This window comes from Rhipicephalus sanguineus, chromosome 6 (genome assembly GCF_013339695.2).
Source record: "Rhipicephalus sanguineus isolate Rsan-2018 chromosome 6, BIME_Rsan_1.4, whole genome shotgun sequence".
Lineage (NCBI taxonomy): Eukaryota > Metazoa > Arthropoda > Arachnida > Ixodida > Ixodidae > Rhipicephalus > Rhipicephalus sanguineus.
This window is the reverse complement of record NC_051181.1, coordinates 135728890-135749016: the sequence shown is the minus strand read 5'-3', so window position 1 is coordinate 135749016 and position 20127 is coordinate 135728890. Positions and strand designations below refer to the sequence as shown.

The 20127-nt window shown below is 45.7% G+C and overlaps 1 protein-coding gene across 3 annotated transcripts in view; it reads left to right on the top strand.

The window, feature by feature from the left end:
• Positions 1-20127, top strand: part of LOC119397576 (relaxin receptor 1) — a 142266-nt gene that overhangs the window by 119574 nt on the left and 2565 nt on the right. The window contains exon 19 of one of the 3 annotated variants that reach the window (XR_007416599.1): positions 18772-19099. The exons of 1 other annotated variant lie outside the window; for it this stretch is intronic. Coding sequence is in view for 1 of the 2 variants with exons in the window: in XM_049417124.1 (XP_049273081.1) it covers positions 18772-19013 (242 nt within the window). In the remaining variant the exon portion in view is untranslated. The remainder of the gene's footprint in view (positions 1-18771; positions 19100-20127) is intronic. One more of the 3 variants, XM_049417124.1, reaches the window with a different exon arrangement.

Below are 20127 nucleotides of genomic sequence, written 5' to 3'. Positions count from 1 at the left end.
AAGAAAAATCCAATAGAAGATAATCCGAACAAGACAGGCTTTTACTTATGGGCAGGCGGAGAGAAGTGATAAGCTGTGGTGGAACGAGGGCTGAAGACGATGCGGTGGCATAGAAACTTTCTTCGTCTTGGCAACAGCTGCTGCGAAAGGAAAGCAGCTATTGTGCTGACGAAGGCAAGTTTAATGTCGGCTCCGGCCTGTGTTCTACCGCAAATGAGGGTGCAAGGAAGCAGAAAGCGCGCTGCTAGTTTCTTGTGCGCAGCGCCCCATATGCCGCGCTGTCATCCTGTCGCACGCACTCTCTTTTCGATGAGCCGAAATCGATCGATCAAGGTGGCTCTTTCTTTCATCGAAATAGAAAATGACTGCATAAACATCTTAACCGTATGCCATATGTTCTCGCTGGCTAGTACAACTGACCGGGATGGTCAGTTTTACAAGGCAGGGAAAGGATATAGCATACGGGTTAGGTACAGAATCTCTCAGCCCAATAACGTAATAATAACTGTTGGCGTTTTACCTACCAAAACCACGATATGATTATGATAGACGCCGTAGATGAGGGCTCCGAAAATTTCGACTACCTGTGGTTGTTAACATGCACCTAAATCTAAGCATACGGGCTTCTAATATTTTCTCCATCGTAATACGGCCGCCACGTTTGGGATTCGATCCCGCGACCTTTGGGTCAGGAGTCAAGCCATAACCACTAGACGCGTGCCGTAACCACTAGAAAGAAGATAACTAGAAGTAGATAACAGTAGAAGCCATAACCACTAGAAGTAGATACTGCGGTGGGCAGGGATAATGAGAGGCTCTAGCGTACAGTTTAGGTGCAGAATATAGCACAATAATATGGGAAAATGCAATAATTTATAAACAATTTTGAGCTGAAATCACATGGCAAAAGATTTACATGCAGAAAAAATATGCTACACGTTCTATGGCCTTCTAGACGAATGTTGCATTCTTATTAAGGTTATTGATAGATTTATCAATTGACTGATGAATTTATCAATTCATTCATTCATTCATTCATTCATTCATTCATTCATTCATTCTGAAAGGAGAATACGAACACCAAGACCACGGGAGACATCGTATACAATAGGGCTAAGATGTTCAAACCACCAGTGATTGTGCAACACACGCGCACAATTGCGCATTGCGCTCCCATTGTGATGCGGCCGCCGTACGATAAGGAATCGAAGCTGCGCCGTCAATAGCGGTGCGCCATCGCCATCGAGCAAGCACAGTGACTGTTCCATTGAAGAGTCGGCTGAACGTGACCGAACTGGACACATCGTACCGGCTCATGATGTGAGACCCCTGAAGTGATCCAAGTCACGTTTCTTGCGTGAAGTGCGCTATTTTCCGATGACGGTGCAAAGCCTTTCGGCAAACATGTGAGAAAGGAAGCCTCTGAGCACAAATATCCGCACGTGTCTGGTTTCCTAGTGTTCGTGACGGATCAATGCTCTTTTTCTCGTTTAGGCAGCCCTTATATAGATCCACGTGGACAATGTCGTTCCATTTTGTTTTTATTCGCGCCTGCCGATTTAGCTTCTGATGAAAGGTGCTTATGTTTATTCAAATGATGGAAGAAAGGGCGTTGTAATCCGGACAGTCATAAACGTCCTTTCATTGGAAAAACACGTGGGCTTATTATGCAGCAGGCTACACAATAAAGAGGAAATGGAGGACGCTTAACCTTCGTCATTAAGAGCGGAACGCGATAGCGTATCTGGTCTCGTCCACATCGTCTTCTGCCAGGCTCATAAGAGACACAAAACACATAAGTCTCATGATACAACACTTATTTCGTTGTCCAAAGTACGAGTTGCGGTAGACGGCACGGAATCTGTCACAAGCGTGTCAAGCGTGCCGTGGCGTAAGGGAAGGAACGTCCACGCGCGTGAATTTTTTTTTTACGATAGCGATGTACCGTTATGCGTATGGAGGGCAAAAGGAGCACCTGCTTAGCGGCACGCTTTGTTGATGCTGTGGCTGATGATGAGGATGATCCGTTATCATTATGATGAAGTATGATAACTTACTGGTTCGTTTGATGCTCATATATTCATGCGGAAACGTGATGTTGCGTTCCGCTTTTGCACCATAAAGCCAATACTGCCAGAAATGAAACCTGTGAACTCCATAATCACTAATTGAGCTCTCGGTGAAGGGCCTGTAGGTAACCACAGAAAACCAGTTATTATTCGCACATAGCACGCGAGCGCAAGAGGTACGTCTTTCAATATTAAGGAACGGATCAGTCTGGCGTTTCCTGCTCGCAGATAATCCAATGTAGAGGTTAAAGCGGACAGATGAAAACACGATGTGCAATAAAGGTTGTTAACAGAAGTAATGTGCCTCGGACTGGCTTGACGAATTTTCAAATCTGGGCCTATATTTGTAAAAAGAAGGCGCCTTGTCACCCTTGGCGGTTAATTTTAAAGGTTTGGTGGTTGATGCCACGTGGCGCCGTTGCCAGTAACTCATCTGCAAAAGTAGCATCAACCCCTTTCCAGTGTCCTCTTTGCTGATGACATTAACCGGCAACGTTTAAAGCTTTGCTGATGACATCAACCGGCCCCGTTTAAAACGAACCCGCCAAGCCTAATGAGGCACCTTTTGGCAAAAATAGGTCCACCTACTGAAACGTCGGTCAGCCTGCCTGAGTAACTTTACTTCTGTTTAAACAACTTTTATTGCACGTTTAGCTGGGGAAAAACAGCGCAATAAAGGACGAGGACGCAGGAACACAGTGGACTGGACGAGCGCTGAACTTGCAACTGACATCTTTATTGCACCAGTCTACTGTGTTCCTGCGTCCTCGTCCTTTATTGCGCTGTTTTTCCCCAGCTAAGCATGTACCAACTTGCCCAAATCAAAGTTGCTTTTATTGCACACTGCTCGCAGATAGGAAGCTGTATTTTATAGCGGATCGTGACGCTTCCTTTCAGAAACCTGGCGTACAACAAGATTCGCACCCTGGAAACGCCGTTCCTTGGTTTGGACGAACTGCTGAACATGTGAGTGGGCGATGCGAATGCTGCCGCACGTTGTGACGTTCTCTGTGTGTGAATTAAGCGCGACGGTATAGAAACCCTGACACACAACAGGTCCCTCTATTACGAAATAGTAGCTAGAAATGAATAAATTGAAGAACAATGCAGGTAAAAGCAAAGCTTTCCTAATTAGTAAGGGCGAAAGAAACACATTATGTACAGTGGGCGTGAAAAGTTTAGAGACCAATAGGTTTGAGAAAACCTAAAATTTTACAGCGATTTGGGACTGTATTCTATCGAACTGCACAGTTAGCGTGTTTTAGAACCTGCCGGAAATCTCAATTCAAGGCTGCCTGCCGAAGCAGCGGGAATATTCGGCTTTTCCTTGTGTATTGTGGTCCCTAAACCTTTGACACTGACTGTGCAGACCCCGTACATACTAAGAACTTATTAGTATTTACAGTCACCTACAATTCAAATACGAGTAATTTGGGGTTAAATAAAACGCGTGCTTTCGTTTTCTCACCCTCCAGTGCGCGTAATGTGCGCATGATTTCGGCTAGGAGGCGTGCTTTGAAGCGTAAAAAATCTCCATGGTAACCGCGAAGCCAGCGTTGTGGGACAGAGCTCTCGAATTATCACCTTCTAAAGCTGGCATACTACGGAATTTCTCGTTTGCGTTTTATTTGTCGATGACTGTAGAAATAATAGGTATGGCAGAGCCTCCACTGCGTGAAGTATGACGATCACGGGCACTGCACTCACGCTGGAATATTTCAGATCCCGGAAAAATGCATAAATGGCCCTTATTGCAAAAAAAGAAAAGAAAAGAAAACGAAAATATATATTATGTTTTAAGTCGCAATACTACAGTATCTGTGATATGGTCTGAGAATCATAGAATTCATCCGTGGAGATGAAAAATCCTTGAAGAGGGGCTGTCGCTGAAGTCAACGTTTCGGCAAGTGGCCCTGCCTTCTTCAAGACAAGTTGCAAGACAAGTTGTAAGACAACGAGACCACTCGTTGAAATGTTGGCTTCCGGTGACACCCTGTGTTAAAGAATTTTTCATCTCTTCAAGCCTAAATCTTGTTTTGAACTTCTTTGTTGTTTGGAATTCATCTGGGACATGGATTATTGTATCAAGACGGTACAGGAGATGCTAAACTACTGCTGATTCAGCATGCGTTGCAAGCAACGCAGCTCGACTGTACGCAGCATAACACGGGAATTGCTACATTATTATTCCAACTGCCATATATCAGTTATTGTAGTAGTTCCAACATTTTGTTAACAACGCGTTATGTTTACATCGCAGAGATCTGGAAGGGAATCTGCTGGACTTCGTTCCTACTGAAACATTTCAGCCACTGAAGAAGCTGCAATCATTGTAAGCATTGAAATACCTAAGATTTTTTTTAATTCATGAGTTGATATTTTTAAAGAAGGCATCGTAAACTTCTGATGCACATAAAGAGATATATACTGTATGTTTGCACAATCGCATGTGTCCGTGTGCCGCGTTCAACGTTAACGGCACTGCAACGAAATTTCTCACGAAATGCTTCCAAAACTAACAGTATTTAGTACCAGAACTAGAAAGCATGGGAAATGAGATAAAGTACGCGCGTACCAGGTAAAGATTTACTTGGTATAACCATTAAATAATTAAATAACTTCATTTGTATATTTATTTGCCCTTTTTTGTACAGCCCTAATTCGCAGATGCGCACATTACACTTTTTTTTGCCTGAGAGCTGATGGTTCTATTGTTGACGCAATAATAATAATAATAATAATAATAATAATAATAATAATAATAATAATAATAATAATAATAATAGGGTCATTCCACGCCAACTGTCCCAGCCTTGGCGCTCGACCATCTGCGATTTGAATGAAAAAAATCGAGGACTATCCATCTGAAGCCAGAAGCCTTCCGCCAAAATATTTTTGGCGAAAAAAATTTTTCAGTGCCGCAAACCCTATGTGAAGTTTTTCGGAAAGCTCGAAACTATGGCTAGGAAAATGCGTTTTCAAAAAATCTCTTCTTCATATATTAGGCTAGGACAAATTTTTCCCTACATAACGATCGTAGGCTTCTCACTTAAAATAAGTTTCACGAACGTTTAGGCTTTCGTGAAATTTTCATGCGGCCTTAAATATTGACAATATGACCCATATTGGGGATTTTTTCATTGAAAGGCGACATTCAGTGAAATGTAATATTTTAATTTAACTAATTACCAGGAAGTTTTACTGTAGCCCAAAAATAGTTTGAGACGTATATGGCGTGAAATGTTCTGTAGAGCTGACGACAAAGTTGCAAAAAAGTTGATTTTTGCACATGTTTAGTCGTAAATTTAACATTGAGGTGCTCCTAGTAAAATTATGCTAAATAGCGCATTTACTAGCAACATTAGTTGTCTACTGACTGAGAAAGTTTTATGAAATTACTTTTTGTTTTAAGGAAGAAAAAAACCCGCATTTCCCCGAAGGGGAGTATGAGGAAGTGCGAAGCGCGGGGTGATGTTATGAGGGGGCGCGCGCGACTAAACTGCAGAGCCGAGCGAAGGAGACGGCAGCGAGAGAGCACGCGCCAGCCGACCCACGGAGGTCTGGCCGTTTTTAAGTGCAAAGCACTTTTACTGATGATGATGATCTGTCTTCCGAACTCGTTCCAAAGAACCCGCAACGCGTTCAACTTGTTGGCGGCGTTGCGCACGCCCGAGATGGGGCTCAGGTTGTTGTCGAACCACAGTCGATCGCACACCGCGCAGCTACATCCGAAGCTGCGGTCCAGGAAGTCTCGCTTGAAGCGCGCGTCCGGCCGATCGAATTCGAGGGCCCGCGCTCGCTCACGCATCGCGCGTCCCCGCGCCAGATCGGCTTCGGGGTGCTCGGCTCGCTTCGCACGCTTTCGTTCGGCGTCTCGCCGCCAGCCTTCATCACCACAGGCAATGCGCGGGGCGCGCGCAGCCACGGAGCGGAGGGTGGAGCGCGCGCAGTCACGTGGGGTGTGACGTCGCTGCGCCGTTGCTACAGACGCTCCTCTCCGCTCCTCGCGCCGTTGCTATGGGACGGCGGATTCAGGGTCGCTTATAAAGTGCATTCGCACTTAAAAAATTTTTGAAGTTGTGGTCTGCCGATGTCTATTTTTGCTCGTGTTTTCTCTTCGAAGAAACGCGTCCAGCGGTTAGTACAACCTACATGGGCGCGAGGTTCGCCACGGAACAGCTAGACAACATAATAATCTCTGCCCGTGCTTATTTGAATGCTTTAATAGTGAGTATTGGCCTGAGTAAAAGAGAAATACGAACTCCGCTAGAGTGAATTTAACCACATGCAGCTGTCCATTGAAGGTCGGCATAGTGAGCTTACGCAACAGCGGGAAGTGACACCGATGCGTGCAACAACCCGTTGCCTGCGCAAAGGTTTAAAAGTGGCAAAAGGAACAGATTAGTTGCTTTAACAAAGGAGATCAATTGCACTTGTGACGAACACAATCGTATATAAGCATAGGCGTGCGCAGGGTTCCCCATCAGGGAGGGGGGGGGGGGGATGCGAAGGTTCATCCCAGCGCACCCCCCCTTACTAAGTGAATGTACGAGGCAGATGTTGCGCCCCCCCTCCCTCTTAGGTGACAAGGGGTCAATGTATGGGGCAGAATTTGCGCCCGTCCTCTTAGGTGATTAGGGGGGGGGGGCGCCCCCCCCCCTTGTGCGCACGCCTATGTATATAAGTGATGATGTTTGACCAAGAACCGTGAATTGGTGCAAAAGTACAACATGCGTTTCATATTACAGCAACTGAATTTTTCCTTAATCCTAGTGTTCTTCCCACTTTTATATCTGTGCGCAGGTAACGGAGCGTTGCACGCATCGGTGTCACTTCCCGCTGTTGCGTAAGCTCACTATGCCGACCTTCAATGAACAGCTGCATGTGGTTAAATTCACTCTAGCGGAGTTCGTATTTCTCTTTTACTCAGGCCAATACTCACTATTAAAGCATTCAAATAAGCACGGGCAGAGATTATTATGTTGTCTAGCTGTTCCGTGGCGAACCTCGCGCCCATGTAGGTTGTACTAACCGCTGGACGCGTTTCTTCGAAGAGAAAACACGAGCAAAAATAGACATCGGCAACCACAACTTCAAAAATTTTTTTCTTCCTTAAAACAAAAAGTAATTTCATAAACTTTTCTCAGTCAGTAGACAACTAATGTTGCTAGTAAATGCGCTATTTAGCATAATTTTACTAGGAGCACCTCAATGTTAAATTTACGACTAACATGTGCAAAAATCAACTTTTTTGCAACTTTGTCGTCAGCTCTACAGAACATTTCACGCCATATACGTCTCAAACTATTTTTGGGCTACAGTAAAACTTCCTGGCAATCAGTTAAATTAAAATATTACATTTCACTGAATGTCGCCTTTCAATGAAAAATCCCCAATATGGGTCATATTGTCAATATTTAAGGCCGCATGAAAATTTCACGAAAGCCTAAACGTTCGTGAAACTTATTTTAAGTGAGAAGCCTACGATCGTTATGTAGGGAAAAAATTGTCCTAGCCTAATATATGAAGAAGAGATTTTTTGAAAACGCATTTTCCGAGCCATAGTTTCGAGCTTCCGAAAAACTTCACATAGGGTTTAGCGGGCACTGAAAAATTTTTTTTCGCCAAAAATATTTTGGCGGAAGGCTTCTGGCTTCAGATGGATAGTCCTCGATTTTTTTCATTCAAATCGCAGATGGTCGAGCGCCAAGGCTGGGACAGTTGGCGTGGAATGACCCAATAATAATAATTGTCATTGCAATCGCCCTAATAGGCAGCTGTTACTCTGGCTTTGCCGCAATAAGTGTCTTTTAGTGGAGAAGCACACTTTTCAGGAGCGGCTTCAACTGGTTTTTATTTGGAATTTATTTCTTTTTCGCCACCATTACTTTGAGTGGTGGCTATCTGAATGTATCAGCAGCAGTTAATAAATGTGCACTTCTATTTGCTTTTGGAACAGTTGGAGTTAACTTCACCTTCCTGTGTGCCTGTAGCTAGACATAGCCCGTTTATTTTCGCTTCTGCTCTATTTTTCATTGGTGATATTTTTTTTCTCTGAATCGGTGAACGTGAATATATTTTGTACGAACACTACCATTTGATCCCAGCTGTTTTCTTACCATTCATCGCACTGCATGTCTGCTTCTAATATTTGTGACAGCCAACGAAATGAAGGCTGCAATGTGAAGTTCTTGGTAGTACGATTGGCGGTTAGTTTCCCGACTACGTTTTATGAGTGGGGTATTTACTCACTCTTCTTCACCAATTCCTTTTCCGGAACATAGTTGATTCAATGATTTTCAAAACATTGTAGCTAAAGAAGCACGCTTCAGTAGGCGATGAAAGAATGAGAATAGATAAACAGCGATGATATTGTTTTGCGCTGCTGTTTTGGTGTGTGGCTACTCGTATACTTTAGTAAACGTGCACGCACATACAAGCTAAAGTAACTATCCGTTTTCTTTCAGAAACATAAAGAAGAATATACTTCGAAGCTGCTCGCCACAAGTGTTCGCGCACCTCCAGAATCTGACGCACATGTAAGCGCCGTGGCTTTTAACGACGTTACATATATTTTCCGCATGCTCCAATTATGATCATACTAAGAGAATGCGGGGCAATCCTTTGGTTATTGTAGCAAGAGTAAAAAAAAACGAAAGCGAGACGTTAGCCAACGAAGCATCTGGTTCGGTCCTTTACGAGGATTGAAGGAAAATAAGAAGAAAAGACAGGGGAAAACTGTTCACGTATGCTAGGGCGTGGACAGCAGCATTCCATAAGAGGCGCTGGCGAAGATGAAATACTAAGAAATTATTGCTGTTAAAACGCTCCAAAGTTCCATAGTATAGTGTGCATATGGTGCTCTAAAGCGTTCACAATTCGTTTTGAACACATGTAAAAAGATTCTTGCTATAAACACATTTCTAAGAAAGGCAACACTGCCACGTAGCTTGTCCTTTTTCTATGAGATTGCTCAGGATTGTGCTAGCAGTTCATCATTGTTTCCTTGTGTACAAAGAAAGGAAAAACTAAATATGCGTATATGCGTTCTACATGTAGGTTAGTATAGTGGTGTACAACATAGCAATACCAACTTATTCTGCACAGGGTGTTTCAAGAAATGCGTCCGAAAATCTTCAAAAATAGGAGAAGGGCTATTCCTGCTCGCTGCCCTCACAGTTACTTTTTTTGTGCTGGCAGACATCTTACGATGACCAGAGACATTTATAGCGGCAGTAATTCAAGAAATAAGTTAAGTTTTTAGTTAATGGAGCAGGCCGTCGGGTCCAACGGGAGAGTTGGAGCTCTTCTTGCGAAGAGTCCGTTGCTGTTTAGAGATTTCCGGAAAGCGTTCTCTGGTAATTATAGCAGAGTGATGAAATCTGACATTTTCGCAGTTTAAACCAAAAATGCGCAGGAGCGCAACTACCATATTCTTTCGAGACTTCCAGAATGAGCGAGAGGTGTTACAATTTACCATCGATCGACTTCATTTTCGTGGGTGTGCGTGCTGCGCTTGCGAATATGGCACGTATGGACGCACGTTCTTTAACGAATGCAGACAGACACAACTGCGATTGTTTTTGTGAAGTGTGATGTCATTGTGGTCGTCTGCTAGTTGCGCTCATCGGCGCATCGGTTTCTGTTTTGCCGGTGGATTCGGTTGAATTTGACTGCCCCGCAATAATTACCAGAAGCTGAGTTTTTGAAATCCCAAAGCGGCAATAAGCGCTTCGAAGGACAAGACTTCAATTCTGCCACTTGAACTGACTATATCCACTACCTAAAATGTTATTTAATATAATTGCTTTACTACTACCGTAAACAATGGCTGCAGTAGTCATCTTAAGATGTATGCAGCAACAGAACAAAGTAATTATGAAGGTAGCAAGCAAATATTACATTCCCCTCATTTTTTACGATTTTCGGAAACATTCCTTAAAACACCCCCTATATAGTTAGTGTAGTCACAGAGCTGCAATCTATGGCTGTCGGTGTCTACACAGCCTAGTGTTGTTCCGGTATGCGCAGTTACTTCACGCGAGTTCAGCATGTGTTCAATGGCGCTGCACGTCCGCGTCTGCGAACCACGCGGCGACGGCATCAGCAGCTTGGCTCATCTGCTGGACAACGTCGTTCTGCGCGTAGCCGCCTGGATTGTGGCCATCATCGCCTGCGCCGGAAACCTGCTGGTGCTCGTCGGGAGGGTCATGTTCAGAGAACATAACGAGGTAAGTATGAGGGCTTTTCAGAAAGTAAGAGCCGTTTGCTAATATTTAAATATTTGCACGTCCGAATGAAGATTTATTTGTGCAACACTATCTGTTAATTCTTTGTGAAGGTACTGGTATTACTGTTCTGACTAAGTAGTAATCTGCTTGTCGGGGAATGCAAAGGACAATGTCTGCGATGATCGTTGCTCCCGCCTGTTGTAACGTGCGAGCTGTAACTCGATTTTTGCGCGAAAAGATCACCTGCTTCTCAGAATTATGCCGAGTTGTGCCTAGTTTATGGACCTGAAATGATGAGTGAAGGAAAGGTCAGAAAATGGTGTCGAGACTTCACAAATGGCCGCACAAATGTGCACGACCAAGGGTGGAGTGGAAGGGCCAGAATCCTGACCAAAGAAACTGTCCTACAAGTGGACCGATAATTGCGATTAGATCGACGACTGAGTGTTAGTGGTATGTCGGATGAATTTCCTCTTTTCAGCCGCACTACGACTGCAACTGAGAAGCTCGGATATCGCATAGCGTGTGCAAGAGGGGTACTACAAATGCTTAGCGAGCAACTCAAACAGCAAAGAATTCCCAGTCGTCGAACTTTATGCAGATGGACTAAAGAGTCTGGTGCAGTGGTACGAAAAGTGCTTAGAGTTAACGGGGATTATGTAAAAAGTGAAGTAGTTTTGTACTAACTAAACCAGCCAATAAAAACTTTTTCTAACGAACATTAATTGTTTTCGGACCAAACGGCCCTTACTATTTGAATAACCCTGGTATATTAACATGCGCTCACTGGCGCTATCGATTCGCTGAACCAGTTCCTTTTCTTTTGTATGTACGGTAGTCTATTGAAAGTGCTTTCCAGTTTGAACGACTGAGTCAGGAATTTATTTCAATGAAAGCATGCCTATCATCTTGCCACGTGCGTTTCTTATTATCACTTTTGCTGTGTTCGGTTTTCGCCCACAAAGACTGTCAGCAACGCTCTGCGCAAACCGCGCCTCATTGCTCGAGAAGCTTCGCGATGATTGTAGATCATTTTGTTAAAGGGGTCATGAACCACTTTTCCAAGTAATGATCTAATGGCCTCAGTACCGGAGTGTACTGCCTCCCGAATCGATTGCCGCAAAAATTTCTCGAATCCGTCAAGAATCAGCGGAGTTACGGGGTTTGGCGCACGCTCCCAGCGCATTCTCTCTTTTCTCGTGCCGACGAGCGCACTGGAAGCTAGACAGGGAGGGATGGCATCGGGGAAAGAAGTTACGCCAGCGCGCGTCATGAAACGCGATCGCTCTCCCGCTGTGATTCGCTAGCGCGAGTGCGGCTACCGTGTACTGAGGAGTGCGGCGCCGGCAAGTGGCGGCACCCCGCGGCAAGAAGCGCATCTGATCCGAACGCCGCTCTCGATTTACGGCCAATAAGATGCTATGTCTCTTGCGACGTACAGCGGACCGACGCCCCGCCCACCGACGAGAGTGAGAACCGGCCTCTGTTTGAAAGAGGGTGCCTGGGGAAACGGCAACTTGCGCTCCGCTTGTGGCCATTACGCGGCGCGCACGACTGTAATATTTGGCAGAGCAGTTCATAGCCGTGTCAGCTTTCCGCAGGATGTGTTTTTTCAATCAGCCCAAGGGGTCCTTCATGACCCCTTTAAGATTGCGCGCAAGACGCGAACACTCGAGCTTGTTCTAGAGATTGCGCGACAACCAGCGATAACGCTGGAATATTCTACGGCACATGCATAAATGCCGACGCGCTTCACCGCTTGTCAGTTAATCGACGGTCGACGCTCTGTTCGGCGCTGTCAGTGTATTGCTGTAGTTTGACCTTCAGATTCTCGGCCACAAGTTCGGCCAAATAAACAGTTTCATCTCGGACGTGCTGACTGTTGTCTTCGTCGACGTCACGACCACGTGACAATCTTGTCCATTGTTTACTGAGTACTTGTACTGCCGAATATACAGTGGGGTCCACTGTTAAAGCGAACACTCAGATGAGCACCTTTCATTTTGCTGGCCCTCTAACAGCAAGTGGACAGGGAAACATTGCTCATGCACTGCACGAGTCTGTCAAAAAGAGGCAGAACTGTCAACCACCAGTAGTTTTATGCAAATTTTAGCCAGTATGTTTTTGCAAGAGAGTGAAATCCAAACATGCCCCGCACGCAAGTGTTCCCTTTAACAGTGGACCCGTCTGTACACTATATGCTTTAACTAGGGGTGTGCGAATATCAAATTTTTCGAATACGAATCGAATACGAATATCCACCTTTGAATATCGAATCGAATATCGAATATCAAAGGCAAAATGCCTCCACAGTAACAGTATTTTATTTACCATGTAGCTATTTGAAAAAAAAAAAAAACATTGACAGCCTGAATGGCGACACAACGTACACTGCTATCTCCAGAACACAATGTCCAGGCTAGCACAATGCACATCACAACACAAGCAAATATCACGGCACAATGAAAGTAATGACTACATGTTATCATGAAGAAATATGAGTTGCTCCACATGATCAGGCAGCAGGCGCTCCCTTGTAGCAGAGACCCCACCCCCCCTGCCACTGAAAAGGCACGCTCGCTTGGAACAGAAGCGGCTGGTATAGGGAGTTACATGGGGCAAAGCTTTGCCAGACTGGGGTATCTGAAGGTGCCTACAGTCCGCCACCAGTCACGTGGGTCACTGTCTTTCTTCAGAAGTGGTCCCGCATAGTGAACGAGTGGTAGTGCGGCACGTTACGGCCGCATAATATTGTCACGTAGTCTTGCGACTAGTGCGGTAGTACCCGAAAACAGTCTGGGAGGCAACCACTTTATTGGTCGAGCATGTGTCCGAATTCCTCGGCAGTAACGTCGATAGGCGCGGCTGTTGGTAGGCGTAAAGAACACTGCACTCGGTGCTGCGCGCTCTCTTAAAACAAGGCGTAGACCATGTGTGGACGTATCTTATCGTACGTCAAGTGACACACAAAAAAGAAAGGAAGTAACATCGTTAAACTCCGACACACTGCGCGCATAGTTCCACGCGTGGCAACGAAAGGAACAGATTCAACAAATGATAAAGATAGCGCGCCTGCAGTGACCAACTGCATAGCCCACGTGGCAATATTGAAAATGTACGGTTACATGATCGCCAACATGCGCTGCACGTCGGAGATGCACCACCAATAATATACGTATTGGGCGCTCGTCGCAGGCATATCGTGCCTCCGTGTACTTACGATGTTATCGCTCCTCCGGCAACGTTTTTAGTGATACGACGCAGCAGAAATGTGGAAAGACGAGTTATTTTATGCATGATAATCGAATCGCATATTCGAATTTTTGGAATATTCAAAGTTATCGAATATTCGAAACTTTTCGATACACGATTTTCGAATCGAATACGAATATTTCGAATGTAATATTCGACGAATATTCGAAACTTTCGAATATTCGCACACCCCTAGCTTTGACATAACTGCTGAAAATTGCATTTTAGCGCAAACTACGTAGGCTAAGAGAAGTAATTAAGAGTTAGCAGTTCAGGGCTGGCGGTGATGTGTCGTGCAGTTTTATTCAGATAACGCGAACACACATACACATGTATAATAAACAAATAATATAAACTAGCTAATAATGTACAAAAGAAAGAGAGAGAGAAAAAGATAAAATATGTGAAACGCTGAGAGTTTCACCGGGAGATAAGTATCTGATTTGCTACCCTTCACTGGAGAAGGGGTAAGGGGGACAAGAGATACTTAAGACAAAAAATGCAGTGAACCATATATATTGGAGGGCTGGGAGTTCAATCATATATTGTAGGCTCCCTCTGAAAAGAGCTTCACTCTGGGCCAATCGCAGGTTCACTCGTTCTACATCAAGAACCTCGCCCTGGCCGACCTCCTCATGGGCGTGTACCTTCTGGTAATAGCCGCGCATGACGTGCGCTTTCGCGGCGAGTACATCCGACACGATTACCGGTGGCGTCACTCGTGGGGGCTGCAGCGCGGTCTGGCCTCATATCGACGGTGAGCAGCGAGGGCGTCCGTGTTCACCCTGACTGTCATCACGGTGGACAGGTTCATCTCCATCCTCTATCCACTGTCCATCAAGAAGCGCACGCTGCGGTCGGCCACCTGCTGCATGATCTGCGTGTGGCTCACCACATTCATCATGGCCGCCGTCCCCATGCTGTGGCCGGACTACTACGGGCAAGACTTCTACGGCAGCAACGGCGTCTGCTTGCCCCTACACATCCACGATCCGGGAACGAAAGGTAGTTATTCTACGCACTCTGAGAGGTACTGCTGCTTGACTGCTCGCACTGGAGCTACGTAGGCGCTAGGGTGTCGTAGCGCAAATCTTAACATCAACAGAGGCCTTAGGTGATAATAAAGACGAACGATGGATGGGGTTGTACCTTCTTTAATCCGGCGGTGGTTAACGTTACCTAGCCGTAACTCATAATGAAGTACTAACTCTATGTAGTGAAAGAATAAATTTCACTCCTGCCTTGATTTTAGCCACCAATCAGATAACACCCTCTTGGTTATTTCTACCTGCTTAATGTCTATTTTGCCTTCACTGTCCCTAAACCCCAATGCTTTGAAAATCCAGCCCCATTTCCTTGGACTGTAAGATGAAGCCCTTTACGAAAAATATGAGACGTTCACGGACCGCAAAGTGTGCTTATCCATTCGTACTCGGCTCGCTACATCTTAGCCCGCAATACTGGCCTCCTGGCTTCAAACGACAGAGACGTACCCCGCGGGTTGTCGTACATCTTTTCCTTGGCAATTACTTGCTTCACTGTTTTGTACGTTTTCAGTGCTAATTTCGTAAGTATCTCTATTTCACACAGGGTCCTCCCCGTTTCTGTGTAGACGAGCGCTTTGTGAAACGTCCCATAGTGTTCGACGTCGGCGATTATTTGGGTGACAAATGAAAGCGTCGTAGGAAGCCTTGACCGTACAAGGGGCCCGTTTGCTTGAGCCATCAAAAGACGAGCTGGCCCCAGCGAATTCCTAGAAGGACTGAGATGCGGCGTGACGTTGACAGCGGGTCACCGATCTGGCGTTATAGCTGAATAGCAGCGCGTAATGCCCAATGAGCACGTCAAGACCGACCTCGCGCGTTTCACTGTCAATATAGTCGCTGTCACAGATCGTAGGAGCCGTGCGATGGTGAGCGCACTTTCGTCGCTTTGCCCTTTGGCAATGAGATACGATAAGCCGAACTACTTAAGGCAGGCCCGTAGCCAGGGGGGGGGGGGGGGGAGGGGCTAGGGTCCGCCCCTCCGAAATTTTGGTGAAGTAGGTGTTTTTACCAAAAACAAATAATAAAAATAAGTATTTTTCTCAAGAAGTCAAGCTTTTCAGCAAGTTCCCCCCCCCCCTTCCGAAAAAAATTCCTGGCTCTGGGCCTGACTTAAGGTAATGCGCCTAAGCGCTGACTCTCTGGAACCAGCGACAGGAGGTAGGCGGTAAAGTTGCACTTCATAGCGCATCGCTACAGCACGGTCAATGAGATACATCTTTTATGACTTTTGTCGTTTCAGAATGAAAATAACGATTGTTTGGTTGACTATACCTTGAGTTACAGGAACATTACCATCGTAGCCGCTTTAACCAGGGACTTGACAGTATTTTTAGGTTGGCAGTAAATATGGCGTTTATTCAATTAGATCGAGTGACAGACACACATTTCATGGCTGCCTAATGAGTCATTCGAAACCTATTGACAAGTAAGTTAATGTAAATAGCAGCTCATTATAAGTGGCTCAGTTTCAACCAACTTATAAAAGAAAAGGTTCAGATGCGTGAAATTTCTTCATGAAACAATTTTTCTTGACTCATTCACCTAAGCAGGCTGCATTTCACATGCGGTTGTGGAACGAAAATCGGCTTCCTATATGCAACTTATTTTAAGCAGTATCTGATGTATTCCGAACAATTCAATTTGACGCGCGCTAAATAAAAAAACAGAAATAAAGAAAACACGATACGAAACAGTGACCAACCTTTCTTCACGACAGGTGCATTATCTCAGATTACTTCGTCCTTATTAACGAGGCCACGTGATGTACCTACATCAGAACAAACAATCAAATTCGCCTTTTGTCTTCTCCGCCGCACAGTTGGAATACTCGGCGTTGTGTTCTGCACGGTGAACACCCATCGCAATTCCAGCTTCATCGCGTACGCCTACCTGAGCATGTTCGTCACCATCAAGCCTCGAAGGTCGGCCTGCGCTCGACTCAGCAGCTGCACGACCAGCGCCATCGCCAAGCGGCTTCGCATTCATCGTGGGCACCGATTCATGTGTTGGATGCCCATAGTCATCATCAAGATCATCGCCATCGCAGGTGTGTACCGTTTGTCTTCTTCTCAGCAGGCTTTTACTGCGAAGCTTTACAAGGCTAGGCATAAGCGTGCGCACAGGGGGGGGGGGTGGGGCAGGGGGGCGGCCGCCCCCCCTATTCACCTAAGGGCGCAAGGTCAGCCCCACACATTGACATAATAGGGAGGGGGGCGCTGAGACTCATTGGGGGGGGGGGGTCGCAGTATCAGCCCCATACATTGACATAATTGGGAGGGGGGGGGGGGCGCTGCGACGAACCTTCGCCCCCCTCCCCCCCTGAAGGGGAACCCTGCGCACGCCTATGAGGCTAAGACTTAGAAAACTGTGGTGTTCCATGAATCCGTGAGTGCGCGGAAACTATAGTGAAGACGCAATGCTAGCATGCGCTACCTCGAAGGTTCTCCGTGCTTGCACTAGTTTTTCTTCACGTTTTGTCAGCATATACCGTAAAAGCTTGTTAATTAAGATTTCATGGGACCGGAAAAAATTGTCCGAATTAACCGAATGCCGAATTATCGAAAGTATCAAGCAAACAATAAACAAGAGCCTACTACGTCAATGCACTTTCATTTTCTTGGCGAATACGGAAATCGTGTACTCATTTTGCATAAGAGCAGTGTAAAAGACGCAATTTACGTCATTCGCGACTTCGTTCACTATGTGACCGCGGCTCAAGACCCCCGTGTCTTAGGCAGAAGCGTGCTTTGAACCATCCCATATCACGTACCGCCAACACCAACACCACCACGAGCGAATGACAATTTTTTTTCACCGGAAAAATGGCCGGCAACTGATGGTTCCTCTATCACAATGTAGCAAGCGAATTTTATGCCAGCATGTGCAGACCGCGGCTGAAGCTCTTCATCCTCAATAGTTCCCAAATGGTATGCGTTTTGCGACATTGCACGCACATTGCCCGAAGTCAAAACGACGGAACTGACCCAGGACCGTTTCGGTATAATTCGCAAACGCCGTTTTGGCTCCTTTGCATCGCACACTTTGCATCGCACATCGTCCGAATTAACCGGGTTGCTACCAAATATGACCGAATTAACGAGAGTTTGATGCCATTAAACAATACATATGCTTGCCGGGACCCGAGAACACGTCCCAATAATCCAATTTTTCGAATCAACGGGTGCCGAATTAACGAGCTTTTACTGCATAGCGAGGGACGATAACCGCTGCAGCATGAATCGCTACCAATAAAATCCTTTAGGTGTTCTTACTATCCTTTAAGCTAACGTCACCAAACGCAAAGTTTGAAGCCCGCATCTAATAAATGTGGTTACAGATAAATCAAAGTGTACAACAGAAGACTCCCCGATAGATCCAAGCTGGTGATAAACACCGGGGTCGCGCGTTTCAGCTTCGCTGGTTAACGATTTTTGCGTAAGTGCTAGGAAGGTGATTTTGTGATCTTCGTGTACTTTTGCGGCGCAAGTCCTTTTAAAGTAATCTCTGTACACATTTCCATTGCCCCCTGCCTTTTCGCTTCGCTCTCTTTTCAAAAGTCCTCGTTTATAACGCTTGCATGGATGTATGCAAATGATTTTAACCGATGATTCTGACCTTCGGTGATTGAATCATGGAATTGCGTGCCTGATCGGGTTGTCGGCGATCACGATCCTAAACAAAAATTCAAGGTCGGGGCAATGAAGCACGTACTCAGCTACCTGATATGTACCTACTAATTATAACTCTTAGGTCAGATTACTTGAATTTCGTTAATGCTCGGTATTCTGCATGTTTTTTGTTGTTTATGCTCAGTATGCCACGAATTATGCCATTTAGAAAGGTCTGTGTATTTTATTACTGATCGTTTCTTCTTTCGTCAGAGCTCAGTTATTTACCGTATATTTTCAATAACAACGACTTCGACTGATGTATCTCAATATCTCCAACCTAACTTGTTCCCTTGAGATAAAGCGTCGGCTCAAGCGCTGCCTTCCAACAGGTGGATGTGAAGTTTTCGTTTTCTTTCGGCCACGGGTGGCAACAGAAAGCGTTTTTGACTTCAATGGCAGCTTTTGTGAGTGAGAGAAAGACTATTTTTTTGAGCTTTCAATCTGAACGGCGATCGGGGAAGGAGTGGCCAACTCACTAGCTGCGCGCACCTTGACGTCGCAGGGATACCGATCGACGAGACCCTGTACGCCTGGGTGGCCGTGTTCCTGCTGCCGGTGAACACCGCCCTGAACCCGGTGCTGTACACGCTGACGACGCGTCTGTTCAAGCAGCAGATGCACTGCTTCCTCGCCAAGCTGCGCGAATGCCGGCAGGCGTCGGCCGAGCGCCACTCGGCCCAGTCGTGGTCCTCGCTGCCCTACGACCGGAGCTTCAAGCGCCACTTTCCTTCCACAAGCTCTGACGTGAGCTTCCCACTACGCTTTCCCCGTTTCACCGCTTTCGCCACAGTAGAGACCGACATTCTGCGAAATCCTGGGTCCTCTAGCAGGTTGGTGGCTGTAGGACCCGCCTCTAAGCGAGCAGCTAGCTGACAGGCTTCTGACAGGTTCTTGAGAGCTTCCGACAGGCTTCCGACAGGATTCAGACAGGCTTCAGACAGGCTTCTGACAGCTAGCTGACAGGCTTCAGCTAACTGAAGTAAATCGACAAGTCTTGAAACCAGCTAAACCTCGGGCTTTACGGCAATCAGCGGGAAGCTCGTAAGCTATAAGAGAGAGAAAAAAAAAAGAGTCCTTTGACTCTTCTTTGTTAGTCATGACTTACCACGTATATGACTCTCTTTAGAGGGGCACGTGGACACTTTTGGTAGATCATTATTTATCTCAATGATATTGCATTCTGAATAACCAATTTTCTAGTCAGACACGCAGATGGAGGGCAGGATAGGGTTGGCGCAGCTGCAGAGTTCACGCGGGGACGCATATAGGAAGCGACAAGCTTCAGAGTATACACATGAATAGCGGGTAAAATAATAACGCTCGCGATAAAAAGCAGTATTAATAGACTGAGATCACGACAGCGTGCTACACCAGTAAACTTGATATTAGGTAAATCGAAATATTAGAAACCTGAGGAATAGACGAAAGAACAAGCGGCGAAAGATTATGTAGTGCAATCAGTATGGCCTACAGTGATGCTGTCACGGCTTCTAAGCTTGTTGCGTGTTTTGAAAAATGGTTACACCGAAAAATGTATGCTGTGTTTATTATACAACATTGCAAGGAAACGCTTGAATTTTACTTTGAAATATTCTGGGCTAATCGCGTTAGTCTTGCGTAGAGTTTCGCAATTGATAAAACCACACCTCGCATCAGTGTATGTCATGCTGAGAACTTCATTTTGAAGTTATGCTGTTCAGCATGGTTCGTGCACAATGTTCCCCTTTCCTGCTGTCTTGGTATTAACAAGTAAAAAAAAACGATTCTCTTGTGTTGAAGCAACTGTTTTCGAACTAGCTTCTTCGGTGCTTGTTGATCGCATAATTACAGCTAGGCATATTTCATGACTGAGAATTCA